Source organism: Scyliorhinus canicula, chromosome 1 (assembly GCF_902713615.1).
Source record: "Scyliorhinus canicula chromosome 1, sScyCan1.1, whole genome shotgun sequence".
Lineage (NCBI taxonomy): Eukaryota > Metazoa > Chordata > Chondrichthyes > Carcharhiniformes > Scyliorhinidae > Scyliorhinus > Scyliorhinus canicula.
The window spans coordinates 21,211,452-21,228,446 of NC_052146.1; the positions used below are offsets into that span (position 1 = coordinate 21,211,452).

General features: G+C 50.1%; 1 protein-coding gene across 3 annotated transcripts in view; it reads right to left on the reverse strand.

The window, feature by feature from the left end:
* Positions 1-2,565: 2,565 nt before the first annotated feature.
* LOC119977753 (D-amino-acid oxidase-like) overlaps positions 2,566-16,995 on the reverse strand; it is a 70,224-nt gene continuing 55,794 nt past the window's right edge. For all 3 annotated transcript variants that reach the window (XM_038819135.1, XM_038818992.1, XM_038819063.1), the window contains one exon: positions 2,566-3,215. In XM_038819135.1, coding sequence (XP_038675063.1) covers positions 3,090-3,215 — 126 coding nt within the window. In that variant the 3' untranslated portion in view covers positions 2,566-3,089. The remainder of the gene's footprint in view (positions 3,216-16,995) is intronic.

Below are 16,995 nucleotides of genomic sequence, written 5' to 3' on the forward strand. Positions count from 1 at the left end.
CCGGTCCCGCCGGCGTAAATTAGAGTAGGTTCTTACCAGCGGGACCTGGCGGCGCGGGAGGCCTTCAGGGTCCTCCAGATAGGGTGGGGGGGGGGGGGGGGAAGCGTGGGAAGATCTGGCCCCGGGAGGTTCCCCCACGGTGGCCTGGCCCACCGATCCGCGGGCGGGTCTGTGCCGTGGGGGCACTCTATTCCTCCGCGTCGGCTGCTGTGGTCCTCCGCCATGGCAGACAGGGTGAAGATCCCCCCCCCCCCCCCCCCCCCGCACATGTGCTGGGATGACACCAGCATACGCTGGCGCTCCTGAGCATGCGCCAAATCCCGCCAGCCGGCGGAGGCCCTTCGGCGCCGGTTGGTGTGGTGCCAAGCCCCTTCCCTGCCGGTCGGTGCGGTGCAACCCACTCCGGCGCTGGCCTGGCCCCTGAAGGTGCGGAGGATTCCACACCTTTGGGGCGGCCTGACGCCGGAGTGGTTCACGCCACTCCTTCCCGCCGGAGTTGCCCGCACTGCCGATTCCCACAGAATCCCGCCTCTCATCTTCCGGCCTGAACATTGAATTCAACAACTTCAGATGATCAGCTCTACCCCACCTCGACCCATTTGTTTTCATTTAATTTTAACTGTCTTTTATCATTTCTTAATATATATTTAATTCCCCCCCCCCCCGATCTTATCCACTTTCCTTCACCTTTCTCCCCTTCCCCTCCCCCCACACCTATAGTTCATCCTCTGATGTTAGTTTCCCTGCTGTTTGACCTTTCACATCTTTTGTCCTCTTTGGGGACTGCCACCAGCACTCTTTCCCCTTGGTATCTGTGGCCATTAGCACCCGGTTTCCCTGGGTTTCTGTGGCTATGACTCATCTTTCATTCTCACTCCACAGTATAAATATTCCCCACATTCTCTCTCTGTTAGCTTTGACAAAGAGTCATTGGACTCGAAACGTTAGCTCTTTGCTCTCCCTACAGATGCTGCCAGACCTGCTGAGATTTTCTAGCATTTTCTCTTTCATTGCCTTATTATTTGTTCTTAGTTCACAGAATCATCCAAGATAGTTTCGATATTACTGTAATTATTGACTGTGGATGCATTATTTGAAGACATTACAGGTCTCATTATAAACAGATTTTAATTCCATCTGATCTTACTGCCAGTCATTTAATTGGATATTATAAACACTACTCAATCACTAAAAATAAAATTCACAAAGCATGAGTTTAATGCAAAACATTCTGTAGCTGGCGTAAAGGTCAGGTCTTGATTCATGCGTCCATTGCAGAATTTTAAAAAGAAATTGATTAACATGATTTAAAAATGAGGGCACTAATCTTTCCTGACACCATTTCAGGACAATTTATCGGGACAGGCATGGACAAATTAGGATATCTAGGCATCTTAGACTAGGTAGAAGGAATAGTGTTGCCCATCCAATGGAGATAGGGTGGAGGTGTTGACCTTGTGTCGGGTGCTCTTTCCAAGAGCCGGTGCGGACTCGATGGGCCGAATGGCCTCCTGCACTGTAAATTCTATGATTCTAATTCATGCCCTATTTTAAAAGACACAAAGTGATTTCTGAAACGCAAACTATAAAGCAACATAAATCACTCAAGTATAAATTTGTACCATTGCACTGTGCCACAAAGTAAGTGACACACTAATTCCCCACTTACAAATTTCCAGAGTTAGCAAGGGGTTATTTGTGGATGTGTGGACAAACACACTCAGCTATGGACGAATGGAGGAGAAACTTGGAGGGCATGGAGGAAGGGGAGTTTGGAAATTTTGGAGACTATATTGGTTCATCACTTGCCAATATGATGGGCTGAATTTTTGCAACCATGGCGGGAAGCTCGAATCTGGAAATTTCCTGTCTTGCCACAGCAGAAAGACCCCTGAAGGTTGCAATTTTCGGGAAACAGTCAGCCCCGGAGATAGAGGATAGGCAGTCACACGGGTGGGCCAGTGCTAACGTGGGCTGATTAGAAGGTCCAGTTTGGTTCTCTGGGACTTGGTTCCAATTGTGTTAATGGCTGTCAGGTCCTCTAATCTTTGGCAGCATGGTGGCGCAGTGGTTAGCACTGCTGCCTCATGGCATCAAGGTCCCAGGTTCCATCCGGGCTGGGTCACTGCCCGTCTGGAGTTTGCACATTCTCCCATGTTTGCGTGGGTTTCGCCCCACAACCCAAAGATGCGCAGAGTAGGTGGATTGACCATGCTAAAATTGGTCCTTAATTGGAAAAAATGAATTGGGTACTCTAAATTTTTTTTAAAAGGTCCTCCAATCCTCATACAACACCAATGCCACCTCCAAGCCAGTTCACACATGCAAAATGAGAAGAGTTGTAAGAATTCTCAGTAGAAGTGGATGGCCTAATTATACATACTTGGTTGAGAGCCCAAACTCATGGAAGTATTATCTCAGTAGGGAGTTCTGTTTTGACAATTGGTGACAACTGTTAATTTTGCTTGATGACATCTTGAAGTGGCTATGATCAGTTGTTCTTTCTGTGATCCCTTTAGTCAATATCTCAATGTTTATTTGCCCAAGATTATGAAATGTTTGAAGTTTCTGTTATTGATAGTTTAATGGTTTGGCTGATTGACATTTTACAGGGCTGTAGGAACAACTTTTTTTTCCAAAGGAAAATTTGTGAATGGCTGTTTTTTTCTGAGCAGTTCCACACACACCATTGTTTCTAAATGGCTCATAGGTACCATAAATAGTGAATACTGGATGAAGGGGCATGGAAGGACTCATCTGAGGGGGTCATGAACTACTAGTCATCCAGGAACTGGGCAGACTCCGTGAAAATTGCCAGGTCCTAGATGATGCAATTCACCACAATGAAGCGAGCCAGGTCAGGAATGCAGTGCGTGGGCTACCTGCACCCTTATCCCACACTCGTGAAAATTGAAGCGCAAAGAATGGGGGCAGGAGTTCTGCAATTGGGTCCCGCCCGCTATTTTTAAGTGGCTCCGGAGTCTTTCCAAGTTTGCGAAAATTCCAACCTGTTTTTAAGCCATTTCTCATCATTATTGGAAGAAGCAAAAGTGACAGTAAGGCAGCAAGGCACATGTGACTGTGAATAATTACAACTGGGATTTCCAGCTGGGTTTCATCTCTTGAAGGATCCTGCCAAAGATGTTTGCTACTTCCATGGCACAGCCCCAGTGAATAGTCAGACCAAAGCCCCCATGACCATAGTTGTGAATCACCTACAATATAAAAAGACAGTGATTAAATTTGACAAATCATAACATGATATGGTAGAACATCATGAAAATGGATACCAAAAGAAAAAAACTGTCCTGTAAAATTGAAATAGAAACAAAATATACATAGCATCACTATCAGCATACCTTACACAGGTTAAAATTCTGATAAAGACTTTCCTCCATAAAGTTAAGAATTATGGAAAATTAAGATTAAAAAATGAAATTGGGATAAAATTAAATTAAAAGGGTATTAGATAAGTGCAGCTGTTTGAAGGGATGTTTTGATATGTGAATTAGCATAGCAGTGAAAAAAGCAAGTGTTTACTTACGTGACAAGAGGAAAACAAAGGGGTATAGAAGAGGTAACACAGGGTGGCGTAACATCAAAGGGAAAGAATGATATATCCATAGCACAATGACTGGAGAAAGGGACACAGAACAAAGAAGAAAGAATAATACAGCACAGGAACAAGCCCTTTAGCCCTCCAAACCTGCACTGATCACGAGTCCTATCTAGACCAACCACCTGTAGAACTATCATCACAACCACGCCCAGTAGCAGAAAACAGTCTCCCCCGAAAATAAGTTATTGCGAAAAGGGAAGCCAGTTAAAAACCAAAAATCGAACTGAGAGGATCACAGCCGGGATTCTCCGAGCCCGCACCGGATCAGAGAGTCGGCGTTCACGCCGACATGACACTCCCACGCGGCAAAAAAAAAACGCGTGGGCGCAGCTAATTCCGCACCGCCTGGAAAATCGCCAGAGGAGGCCTGAGCTGTGATTCTCCAGACCCCCAGCGATACCGTGGCCCGGATGGGCCGAAGTCAAGCCAACATGGTTTGAAAATGCGGCAACCAGACGTGCTGATTGATGCTGTGGCCAGAGGAGGTAGAGGTTGACGTGGGGGGACCCTGGGAAAGCGTGCACCGATGCCTGGGAGATGCCGCACGGGTCCCCACTCGGTGACTGGAACAACCCTGTGTCAGGGCAGCCCTCGGTGAGGGCAGTGCCACCAGACCGTGGGCGTAACAGGAGGGTCAAGCGACAGGTGTCAGGGCACCGAGGGTGCGGGCGGAGGTGGGGCGTGCGCTGGTCACCAGGCTGACAATGTAGCCCATGGCACCTGGTTCTGGAGGGGGGTATACCCACTGATGCAACTTTGTCAACCTCCACCCCCTGCAGATCATAATGTTTGGGCATCTGCCAGCTTTGTTGGCCGCGGTGGTTGGGGCCGCTGCCCTGCATAAAGCCCTGTGGGAGCTGGAGCAGGGGCATTACAGGGAGGCAGCGGAGATTGCAGCAGAGGAGCGTATTGCAGTGGGGCAAGCTGACAGCCGCTCAGGCCGTAGGGCCACCTACCCGAAAGGCACAGGAGGATGACCACGACGAGGAGAAGCCACGGGACGGGGATACCGAGGGGGAGGAGGAGGCGGAGTCAAGGCCATGGAGGCGCCCGATGAGGCCTGCATGTGTACCGGCGCCACATATCCTACCAGGACCCCATGGACAGGGCATGCAGGAGACACGAGACATGGGGGCTGCCCATCGCCACCCACTGGGCCAGCGAGCACGGGAGGGGCTGATAGCCGCACATTTCACTGACTAGGGTGGGCGGGATTGCTGGACATGGGCACGGACAACACAGTATGGCACCACCTCACCACCAGCCACCCCATCTCCTAAACCACCGACCACTCTCACCTCCCCCGCCACCACATCACCACCAGCCAAGTCCATCTCCCAAACCACCGACCACCCTCACCTCCCCCGCCACCACATCACCAGCATGAACACCACCCTCCATTACACATCTACCTGCGGCACAACCAGCTGGGCTCACACGGTTGCCAGTGAAAGCGAGTCTGGTCCATGGCATGGAGGATGATGACTGCCTGCTCTGTGATGAGCTGTGAGCTCTACATCATTAGACAATGTCTGACTCATGGCCACAGCACAACCCTCCACCCGGGTGGTCCCTGCATGTGGGCTGGACACCATCACATGGCCCTGTCGTCTCGCTGGGGATGGGGTGGCGTGGGCGACCCAGGGGTCGGGGTGCGCATGTCACACACTTACCGAAGATCAACGTGTTCCATCACCCCTCACCCACACTGGCACTCAGTTCACGCCCCACCCCGCACGCATCCGGGCAGAGCACAGAGGCAGCTTTCATCGGTTTTACAGTGTGTTTAATAATAAAAGTTCTATACATGTGCCCTAGCCCCTAAAACTAGTCAATGCCCTGCACCCGTGCCAACTTACTCAGTGTCTAGCTTTCTGGCCTTACGAGCCCTACGACTATGTCAAGGTGTTTCCCCAACCATACAGCAGGTGTGGAGGCAGACTCCTGTCCTGTGACCAGGGTCCCCTTCGCCGGTCGTTTCCTGGGGTGGCCCTGCCTGGACGGGCCAAGCTGCATCTCGACGCCCGAGATGGTGTGTTGCCACCTTGTTCTGCCCGCTGCCCACCAGATGCACCAGGGCCGGTGGGGGGTGGGAGGGTGGGGGGAGGAGTCCAAGGTGTCGCGGTGGTCCGGAACCGCTTCTGCAGGGGGACCCAGTACGGGCCGCATCACCTTCTCCTCCCTCGGTGTACCCGATGGCCCCTGGTCTCTCCATGGGACGGGGGTTGGTGCAGATCCAACACCCGAGGCACCCCCGTCATCTGGCGCTGCCAGTCCTGGAGACCCGCTTTGGTATCGACCAGGGTCTAACGTATGAAATGAAAAAAAAAATGAAAATCGATTATTGTCACGAGTAGGCTTCAATGAAGTTACTGTGAAAAGCTCCTAGTCGCCACATTCCAGCGCCTGTCCGGGGAGGCTGGTACGGGAATCGAACCGTGCTGCTGGCCTGCTTGGTCTGCTTTAAAAGCCAGCGATTTAGCCCTGTGAGCTAAACCAGCCCCTGCAGCCATGGAGCTCAGGAAGTTGGCCATCCCTGTCTGGGTCTGTGCAATGTCGGCCAGCACCCGGGCAATGGCGCCGATGCTCTCAGCGATGGCCTGATGAGACTAGGCCATGGCTTGCTGAGACCGGTCCACGGTGTTGAATGCCTCTGCGATGTGCAGCTGGCACGGAAAGCCCCAGGCCTTGCATACTCCGACCCATGTCCATCGCCCCCATTGCCTCCACCGCGGACGCCACCAGTTCGGTGTCGGCCGGGGTGGCAGTCATGACCGGGAGCATTCCCTGCTTATGCCAACGGATGCACTCCTCCAATGCTGGAAACCGGCTGTCATCCCCGTCTCTCATCTGAGGGTCTCTGACTGCATCGGATCACTGGGTGGGTGTGGGAATTCCAGGAACCCAGGACCCGTGTGGGCGGCAGCTGGTTGCTGGGGCCGGTCTGCCCGCCAACTGTCCGGCCCCTCCTACCTCCACCTGCTGTACCAGGGCGACTGTGTGGTGCTCAGCAGCGAGTGTACCAGAAGCCTAATCGCTAAAGAGCCCAACCGAGGTCTCTGTGATGGTGGAGGATGTAGGAGACAGCTATGACGGAAAGTCAGTGTCGTCAATCAGACCCGTATTCGGGGATCCCCTGGGGTGAGGTGTCAGTTGTGTCCGTCTCCTGTGTGCTAGTGTCCTGTATTGTGGCTTCATGTCCGTCTGTGTCCTGGGTATTGGTCCCCTGGGTCATGCTGCCCTGTCTGTCAGTGTCCTGAGTATTGGTCCCCTGGGTCGTGCTGTCCTGTCTGTCAGTGTCCTGAGTATTGGTCCCCTGGGTCATGCTGCCCTGTCTGTCACTGTCCTGAGTATTGATCCCCTGGGTCATGCTGCCCTGTCTGTCAGTGTCCTGAGTATTGGTCCCCTGGGTCATGGTTTCGTGGCTCGACTGGGACGGAGGGCTGTTGTTGTGGCTGCCCTTCCCGTCGCTACGGGAATCCCTGTGGAGTGGCCACCCTGGCGCTGGCCGGGGGGCGGAGTCCGCCAGGTGGGCTGGGACGATCACCGGGTGGTCCTGCAAGACACAATACACCATGCATGTTTCGGCAGGCGGACCGGGATGGGGTGTGGTGAGGAGTAAGTGAGGTGAGGGGTGGGGTGAGGGGTGAGTGAGGTGAGGGGTGGGGTGAGGGGTGGGTGAGGGGTGAGTGAGGTGAGGGGTGAGTGAGGTGAGGGGTGAGTGAGGTGAGGGGTGAGTGAGGTGAGGGTGAGGTGAGGTGTGGGGTGAGGTGTGGTGAGGGATGAGTGAGGTGAGGGGTTGGGGAGGGGTGAGTGGGGTGAGGGGTGAGTGAGGTGAGGGGTGAGTGAGGTGAGGTGAGGGGTGAGTGGGGTGGGGTGAGTGAGGTGAGGGGTGGGGTGAGGGGTGAGTGAGGTGAGGTGAGGGGTGAGTGGGGTGGGGTGAGGGGTGAGTGAGGTGAGGTGAGGGGTGAGTGAGGTGAGGGGTGAGTGAGGTGAGGGGTGAGTGAGGTGAGGGGTGTGAGGGGTGAGTGGGGTGGGGTGAGGGGTGAGTGGGGTGGGGTGAGGGGTGAGTGAGGGGTGAGTGAGGTGAGAGGTGAGTGAGGTGAGGGGTGAGTGAGGTGAGGAGTGGGTTGAGGGGTGAGTGAGGTGAGGGGTGGGTTGAGGGGTGAGTGAGGTGAGGGGTGGGGTGAGGGGTGTGAGGTGAGGGGTGGGGTGAGGGGTGAGTGAGGTGAGGGGTGGGGGGAGGGGTGAGTGAGGTGAGGGGTTGGGGGAGGGGTGAGTGAGGTGAATGAAAAAAAAATGAAATGAAAATCGCTTATTGTCACGAGTCGGCTTCAAATGAAGTTACTGTGAAAATCCCCTAGTCGCCATATTCCGGCGCCTGCTCGGGGAGGCTGGTACGGGAATTGAACTGTGCTGCTGGCCTGCTTCTTTAAAAGCCAGCTATTTAGCCCTGTGCTAAACCAGCCCCGACAAGTGAGACGTGGGGTGAGGGGCGAGTGAGGTGAGGGGTGGGGTGAGGGGTGAATGAGGTGAGGAGTGAGGAATGAGTGAGGTGAGGGGCGAGTGAGGTGAGGGGTGAGGTGAGGGGCAGGGCCAGACAGGGGGGTCTCACATGGTGGCACGCCCACGATCTTGGCATCGGCAACCTCCTGGTCCTCCAGCTGTGTCCAGCGCCCCCAGTTCATGCGCAGTGAGGGGGTCAACTCATGTGCACCCCTTCAGGTTTGTTCCCGCTCTGGCTGGTTATGGGTGCTCTTCTCCTTGGGGTGGGGGCACACAAACATGAGCATTGTTTGGTGATCCGACGTATGCAGTCTGGTAGTTGGGTCTATGTTGGCATGGGTGCATAGGGCACCCGGCCAATGCGACTGGCATGGGTGGGTGCAGCCATGAAGGTCACGGCCGGGTTGTACCGTCCCCCTGGGGAGAGGGGGTGCGGTGTCATATGTGTGGGGGGTAGGGGGCTGGGTACTCACCCTGGCTGTCCTGAGTAGGTCGTTGAGCTTCTTTTGGCACTGCTCTCCTGTCCTGGGTGTCACCCCGACAGCGCGGACGGCCTCGCCCACCTCCCTCCACATATTCTGGGCAACATTGGCTGTGACCCTCTGGCCCCGTCTGGGGTACAGACGCCCCCTCCTCTCTCCCCTCCTCGAGGGCGTCCAGTAGCGTCTCTATATCAAGATCCATGAACCGCAGTGCTGCGCGGCTGGGCACCATCTTGATCTGTTGGCTGTGTGTCGGGGTCGCATCTATTTGTGCGCGCCATGGGGCTGCGTCAATTAGGCGGCGCCACATCGCTGACGCCAGTCTGGGACCCCGACCCCGCGCTTCCCGCCACGCCCGTGCTGAACCCGCGCTTCCCGCCACTCCCATGCTGGCCCCTTGTGGCAAGCAGAATCGCTGGGCCAAGAGGCTCGTTGACGCTGGCGTGAAGCACTCCGTTGTTTATACCGGAGTCAACACTTAGCATTGGAGAATCCCGGCCCATGCCTTCGCTGAAACTAAAGACGGTTTTCCCAAGCGTCGACAAATAACCCGAGCGTGGTAATAATCTGTGCTGGATTTAGCTCAGAGAGCTATAATTGGATGTTAGTTGGGAACAAGAGTCGTCTCAGAGTTCAGAAAACGTCGGTAGTTGGGAACAATAGATAACTTCGTGTAATATTGTGTCTAGCCATCAGTGCAATCAAGTGTACTTTTGTAGTGTATTATAGTTCTTATATTTAAGTTAATAAATGTTCTTTATCAATTGATCACAAAATGACTGGCCTATTCCTTCCTGGTTTGATGCACAAAAAACAACATTTTGGACCATTTACACATTGCAAGCTCTGACTAAGGCAAACAAATTTAGGAATCCATAATGAGTACAGGTGCCACATCAAATCGAGATCAGCACTGATTTCAGACACATCTCCATGGCAAAAAAACCTCAATCTCAAACCTCAAAAAAACCAGCAGTGGTCCAAACTGCCTTTCATATCAGGCATGGGCTTCTGCACTGCAGAATTAATTGCTGTGCATGTTTTAAACCTATAATACACGTGCATGATTGTTAACTTTAAACCCCATTTTGTTTTATTATGTGGAAATTCTGGCGAGGATTTGTTCATACAGTACTGTAGGTCTACCAGCAGATGGTGCAATTGTACCTTATTACAGTGGCCACTGCTGAAATGGTCTGTCATGTGATTTAAGCCTTTCAGAAATGTGACCATTAAAGGCAACTTTCTGAACAATAGCATGCAGGGTGACCAACTCTTAGAAAATAAATAAGGGACTCTTGGACCGGGGAGGTGCTGGTCACCATAACTCTCCTTGGTGGTGAATAGACATAGTGTGCATGCTCACAGGAAATAGGCTCAGTCTTCCACAGGCTGTTGTAGAAATATGGGACGAAAGACCAACAATCAAAGTAAGGGACAATCCCTTTAAATATGGGACAGTTGGTTGGTTAGGTTTTTGATCGACAAGGAAGTTAAGGTAATGAGAGTCAGACAGGAAAGTGAAAAAGGCCAAATTCAGATCAGAAATGACGGGTCAAAACTTCCTCGGAGTGACGATCAGCGTTGGATTGCCACAACGTGCCCACTTACCTAGACTAAATTTCTTCAGTGTGCTTTTTAAAATTAATTTATGTGAGCGTCACTGGTTATGCCAGCATTTATTGCCCATCCCTATTTGCCCTTCAGAAGGTGGTGGTGGGTTGTCTTCTCACCCAACCTTCCGATTCAGACTGGGTAAGATCCGGGCAGTGCAGCAGTCTTCGAAGCCCAGCATCAAAGTGCAGCAGAGGCAAATTGAAGGAGGGCACACCCCTTTTTTACAGCACTAGCTGCCATAAACTGGATAAGTTTAAATTTCCCACTGAAATTGACTGGCCAGGGAGACGATAAGTGCATCAGGTAAGTGGAAAGGATTTGGAGGATGGGGGAGCTGGATGTTGGGGGAGGGATGTAGTTTGGAGCGTCAGGTCGGGTAAAGTATCCGGTTGAGTTAGGGTGGGGGGAGTCCTATGGGAGGGGTCAGTCTGGACACGTTACCTAGAAGTTCGGAGAGGTTTTAATTCTAACTTTTCCGGAGTAACTAAAATAGTACTTTATATCAGTGTTTTGTGAGGAAGTGGTTGTTGACAAAATATCAGTAGAAGCAGAGACGGTAGAGATAATGGACGGGGTGAATATTTATCGGCAGGTTGTACCTGAAACTATGCCAATAGTTATATTGGATAAGTTGCCTGGTTTGGATGCATCCTCAGTTGTAAAAGAAAGTGAGGATGGAGATTGGAAAGTGGCAAATGTGACACCATTGTTCAAAAAAGGATGCAATACTATTCCTAGTGACTATAGGCCAGGTAGGATAACATGGGTGGTGGGTAATGTTTTAGAAATAATAATCGGGTAAAAAAGTACTAGTCATTTGGAGAAGTTTGAATTAATTAAGGAAAGCTAGTACTGATTTGTAGAAGGCAGGTTGTATTTGACTCATCTAATTGACTTTTTTGATAAAATAACACAAAAGATTAGTATAGAAAATGCACTGAATGTGGTTTATGTAGCCGATATACTCGACAGGTTGGTAGAATAGGAAGAAAAGCGGCAAATGTAATTTAATGCAGAGAATTGTGAGGTGGTACATTTTGGCAGAAATGATAGAGGCAATATATGCTTAATTGCACAGTGTGTGGAGGGATAGAGGGACCTGTGGGTGCATCTGCACAGGTCCGAGAGATGGCAGGACATATTGAGAGAATAATTAGCAAAGCATATGGAATCCTAGGCATTATAATTTGAACTGTTTAGCACAGCATGGTAGTACAGTGGTTAGCACGATGGTTTCACAGCGCCAGGTGCCAGGTTCGATTCCCGGTTTGGATCACTGTCTGTGTGGAGTCTGCATGTTCTCCCCTGCATGGGTTTCTTCCGGGTGCTCCGGTTTCCTCCCACAAGATCCGAAAGACGTGCTATTAGGTAATTTGGACATTCTGAATTATCCCTCTGTGTACCCGAACAGGCGCCGGAATGTGGCGACTAGTAATTTAACTGTAGTGTTGATGTAAGCCTAATTGTGACAATAAAGATTATTATATTATTAAAAGCCAGGAGGTTGTGCTGAACCTTATCAAGCTCTGGTTAGGCCACAACTAGAGTCAGTGTCCACTTCTAGTGACCACACTTATGGAAGGATGTGGGTGTCCTTGAGTAGTGGCAGAGGATATTCACCAGAATGATTCTTGGGTGAGGGAATTTAGCGACATTAGATTGGAGAAGCTGGGGCTATTCCAAAGGAGGCTGTGGGGCAATCTGTTAGAGGTGTACAAGATTCTGATGGGTTTTGGATAAGCTAGGCAAAGAAAATCTACTCCCATTAGCTGATAGTACAAGGACTAGGGGACACAGATTAAAGGTTTGGGGCAAAAGATGCAATGAGTATGTGAGGAAGAGGTTTTTGTACACAACCAACTGGTAAGAACTTGAAACTCATTGCCTGTGGGCGTAGTGGATGTGGTAACGTTCAATGATTTCAAAAGGGAAGTGGTTAGTCACTTGAGAGAAATTAACTTGCAGAGCTATGGGAATTGAGCAGCAGTATAGGTCTGACTGGGTTGTTCTATAGAGAGCCAGCATGGGTTTGATGGCCTCCTTATGTACCATGACTCTAATCTCACACCTTTATTAGAAGTCATTTCAGAACCTGGAATTACAGGTTTCTAAAATGTGTTGCCAACAGGAATCAATCCAAAAAATCTTGCTGGCAATGTCTAAGAAAGCAGCAGCCAAAAACGGTGCCTAAGAAAAGCATTGAATCTTGATGATATATCGTTTGTTTGTAAACATGTTGCTGAAAAATACAAAGAACAGCCTACAAGGCACGTGGGCATTTGTTCTATTGGGTAATTTGGACATTCTGAATTCTCCCTCTGTGTGCCCAAACAGGCGCCGGAATGTGGCGACTAGGGGATTTTCACAGTAACTTCATTGCAGTGTTAATGTATGCTTACTTGTGACAGTAAAGATTATTATTATTATGCAAAACCTTTAACTGGATCAGACTCAACTGAGCACATGAAGTTGACCCTGTGAAAGGCCTCACTCCACACCTCACCATTAAGAATGGGACCCAATTCGCTCTCCCATTTCGTCCTCACACCACTCACGGAGCAGAGTCTGTTGAAAGGAAATGGCCATATATATCCGAACTGAACCCCCTTCAGGCCTAGCCAGCAACAGAATCTTCTTCAACAGAAAAAAGGGTGGTGCCAAAGGAAAGGAGGGAAAAGCCTTGCGTTAAAAATCGGGAATTTGAAAATACATGAAATGGCTGGAACCGGGCAGTTGGAATTTCTCAGATAACTCCTTAAATTCCTTAAAACTAGCAAATCTCCCCTCCATGAAGAGGTCCCCAAACCTCCCAGACCCTTCCCCTCCCAAGACTTAAATGTCGAGTCCAAACCCACTGGTAGGAAAAGGTGATTATTACAAATGGGGGGGGGGCTAGCGAAAACAGGGAAAGGAGCTTGAAATGCTGTCGCAACTACTTTCAAATTCTCCGGGAGGAGCCCACCACTGGATTCATCAAAATCAAACAGAGGAAAAAGGCAATGGCGCTGTAACTATTGCATGCAGACTAGAGATAGTACAGGAGCGCACTTCCATTTGTCTCTATTTGGATCCGGGATCACTTAATCACAATAATACTTTCTGAATCCTGACTGTCCAATAGTAAAACAAAAAATTGGGGAAGGCCAAGCCCCCCGACTGCCTGCCCTTTGGAGCAAAGCGCCATGGATTCTGGGAGTCCTATCCACCCAAATAAAGGAAGTCAGAGATGCCGGACAATGCTTGGAATGCGAGCATTTGCGGGTAATCAAATCATTACCGATCCAGAGAGAGGGATAATCCCAGGTTAAAGAGGTGTGAATTGTCTCAAACCAGGACAGTTGGTAGGATTTTGCAAGTCCAGGCCAGATGGTGGGGGGTGAATGTAATGCGACATGAATCCAAGATCCCGGTTGAGGCCGCACTCATGCGTGCGGAACTTAGCTATAAGTTTTTGCTCGGCAATTCTGCGTTGTCGCGTGTCCTGAAGACCGCCTTGGAGAACACTTACCCGGAGATCAGAGGCTGACTGCCCTTGACTGCTGAAGTGTTCCCCAACTGGAAGGGAACATTCCTGCCTGGTGATTGTCGCACGATGGCCGTTCATTCGTTGTCGCAGTGTCTGCATGGTCTTACCAATGTACCACACTTCGGGACATCCTTTCCTGCAGCGTATGAGGTAGACTACATTGGTCGAGTCGCACGAGTATGTGCCGCGTACCTAGTGGGTGGTGTTTCCACGTGTAATGGTGGTATCCATGTCGATGATCTGGCATGTCTTGCAGAGGTTGTCCTGGCAGGGTTGTGTAGTGTCGTGATCGCTGTTCTGAAGGCTGGTAATTTGCTGCAAACAATGGTTTGTTTGAGGTTGCGCGGTTGTTTGAAGGCCAGTAGTGGGGGTGTGGGGATGACCTTGGCAAGGTGTTCATCTTCATTGATGATGTGTTGAAGGCTGCGAAGAAGATGTTGTAGTTTCTCCGCCCCAGGAAAGTAGTGGACTCAACCGGGATCTTGGATTTGTGTCGCATTACATTCACCCCCCACCATCTGGCCTGGACTTGCAAAATCCTACCAACTGTCCTGGTTTGAGACAATTCACACCTCTTTAACCTGGGATTATTTCTCTCTCTGGATCTGTAATGATTCAAATAAAGGAAGATATCACTTTGTTGATTTTAACAAAAAAGGATTTGGGGAGAAAAATGGGGCGATGCTGATTCGGAAGCACATTCATTCTAATAGTCTGAACCCTACCCGCCAAGAATAGGGGTTGTCCCACCTCTGCAAGTCTCTTTTAATACTACCAACCAGACGAGTGCAGTTTAATTTATGAAGTGGATTTGGATTGGATTTTGTTTATTGTCACGAGTACCAAGGTACAGTGAAAAGTATTTTTCTGCGAGCAGCTCAACAGATCATTAAGTACATGGAAAGAAAAGGAAATAATAGAAAATACATAATAGGGCAACACAAGGTACACAATGTAACTACATAACACCGGCATTGGGTGAAGCAGACAGGAGTGTAGTGTTAATGAGGTCAGTCCATAAAAGGGTCATTTAGGAGTCTGGTAACAGCGGGGAAGAAGCTGTTTTTGAATCTGTTTGCGTGTTCTCAGACTTTTGTATCTCCTGCCTGATGGAAGAAGTTGGAAGAGTAAGTAAGCCAAGTAGGAGGGGGTCTTTGATTATGCTGCCCGCTTTCCCCAGGCAGCGAGAGGTGTAGATGGAGTCAATGGATGGGAGGCAGGTTTGTGTGATGGACTGGGCTGTGTTCACGACTCTCTGAAGGTTCTTGTGGTCTTGGGCCGAGCAGTTGTCATACCAGGCTGTGATGCAGCCAGATAGGATGCTTTCTATGGTGCATCTGTAAAAGTTGGTAAGAGTTAATGTGGACATGCCAAATTTCTTTAATTTCCTGAGGAAGTATAGGCGCTGTCGTGCTTTCTTGGTGATAGCATCGACATGGGTGGACCAGGACAGAGTTTATGAGATGTGTACCTCTAGGAATTTGAAACTGCTAACCATCTCCACCTCTGCCCCGTTGAGGCTGTCAGGGGTGTGTACAGTACTTTGCTTTCTGAAGTCAATGACCAGCTCTTTAGTTTTGCTAGCATTGATGGCAGATTGTTGTCGCTTCACCACTCCACTAGGTTCTCTATCTCCCTCCTCTATTCTGACTCGTCGTTATTCGAGATCCAGCCCACTATAGTCATATCGTCAGCAAACTTGTAGATGGAGTTGGACCCAAATTTTGCCACACAAGTGAGGCCCAATTGTTGGCCAACCAGACTCTCAGATAACGGAAGCTAGCCTTGGCCAGGTGAAAAGGTTACATCCCAGTTTGGCTCTCCTCCCAAAGGGGTTGACTGGGGCACATTCACTCTTGTCCAACTTCAACTTGTAACCAGAAAGGGAGCCAAAAATGCTGAACAACCTCATTATATCGTCCATGGAGGATACAGGGTCCGTGATATAGAGAAGCAGGTTATCTATGCAAAGGGATACCTGATGCTCCACCTCTCCCCGATTTATCCCCCTCCACTTAATAAAACACCTCAGTGTTATAGCAAACAGCTCTACTGCCAAAGCAAATAGTGCCTCGTGCCCCTGATCAACGGAATATATCCAGAGTTCAGGATATTCATACAAACACTTGAAATAGGGCCTTATAAAATCGAGGGATCCAGCATATACATTTGTGGCCAAAACCAAACCTCCCAAGAGCCTCAAATAGATACTCCGACTCCACTCTATCGAATGCCTTTTCACCATCGAGAGAAACAATCGGGCACCGAGGAGGGAAAAAGGACAGCATTTAACAGACTATGTGTATTGGCCGTCAATTGTCAACCCTTCATAAGAACATAAGAACTAGGAGCAGGAGTAGGTCATCTGGCCCCTCGAGCCTGCTCCACCATTCAATTAGATCATGGCTGATCTTTTGTGGACTCAGCTCCACTTTCCGGCCCGAACACCATAACCCTTAATCCCTTTATTCTTCAAAAAACTATCTATCTTTACCTTAAAAACATGTAATGAAGGAGCCTCAACTGCTTCACTGGGCAAGGAATTCCATAGATTCACAACCCTTTGGGTGAAGAAGTTCCTCCTAAACTCAGTCCTTCATGAAGCCCGTTTGATTCTTCAAGATTATATTTGGGAGGCAAGGCTCCAGCCGAAGCGTCAGCACCTTGGCAAGTAGCTTAATGTCCAAACATCACCAGCTCTAAATACTTCCAGCTGTAAAGAGGCACGAGGCAGCGATGCCTGCTGTCGCCATTGCTGTTAATCCTGGCAATTGAGCCATTAGTGAAGGGGTGGAGAGATATTCAGAGGTGGGATAGAGAGCAGAGAGTCTCATTCTATGTGGATGACCTGCTCCTCTACATCTCGGACCCCAAGGCCAGCATGGAAGGGATTATGAAGCTCTTAAACTTTGGTGCCTTCTCGGGCTACAAACTCAATCTGAGCAAGAGTGAAATCTTCCCCGTGAACCAGCAAGGGAGAGGGACAGAGCTGGAGGAACTAACGTTCAAACAAGCCCAAACCAAATTCCACAACCTGGGGTTCCAAACAGCCCAGAGGCGCGATTTAATGGCCTCGCTGCACCCAAAAAGCAGCTCGCCGCAGAGCAGCGTGGTCGATAAAAGCCAGGACACACCGCTCCTGGGATCTACCCGGCTGACAACGCCTCATGAGATCTAACGCGATCTTGCGGGATGTTGCGATGTAAATCCCAGCCACTGTGGGCGGGATCACCTTTTAGCAAATC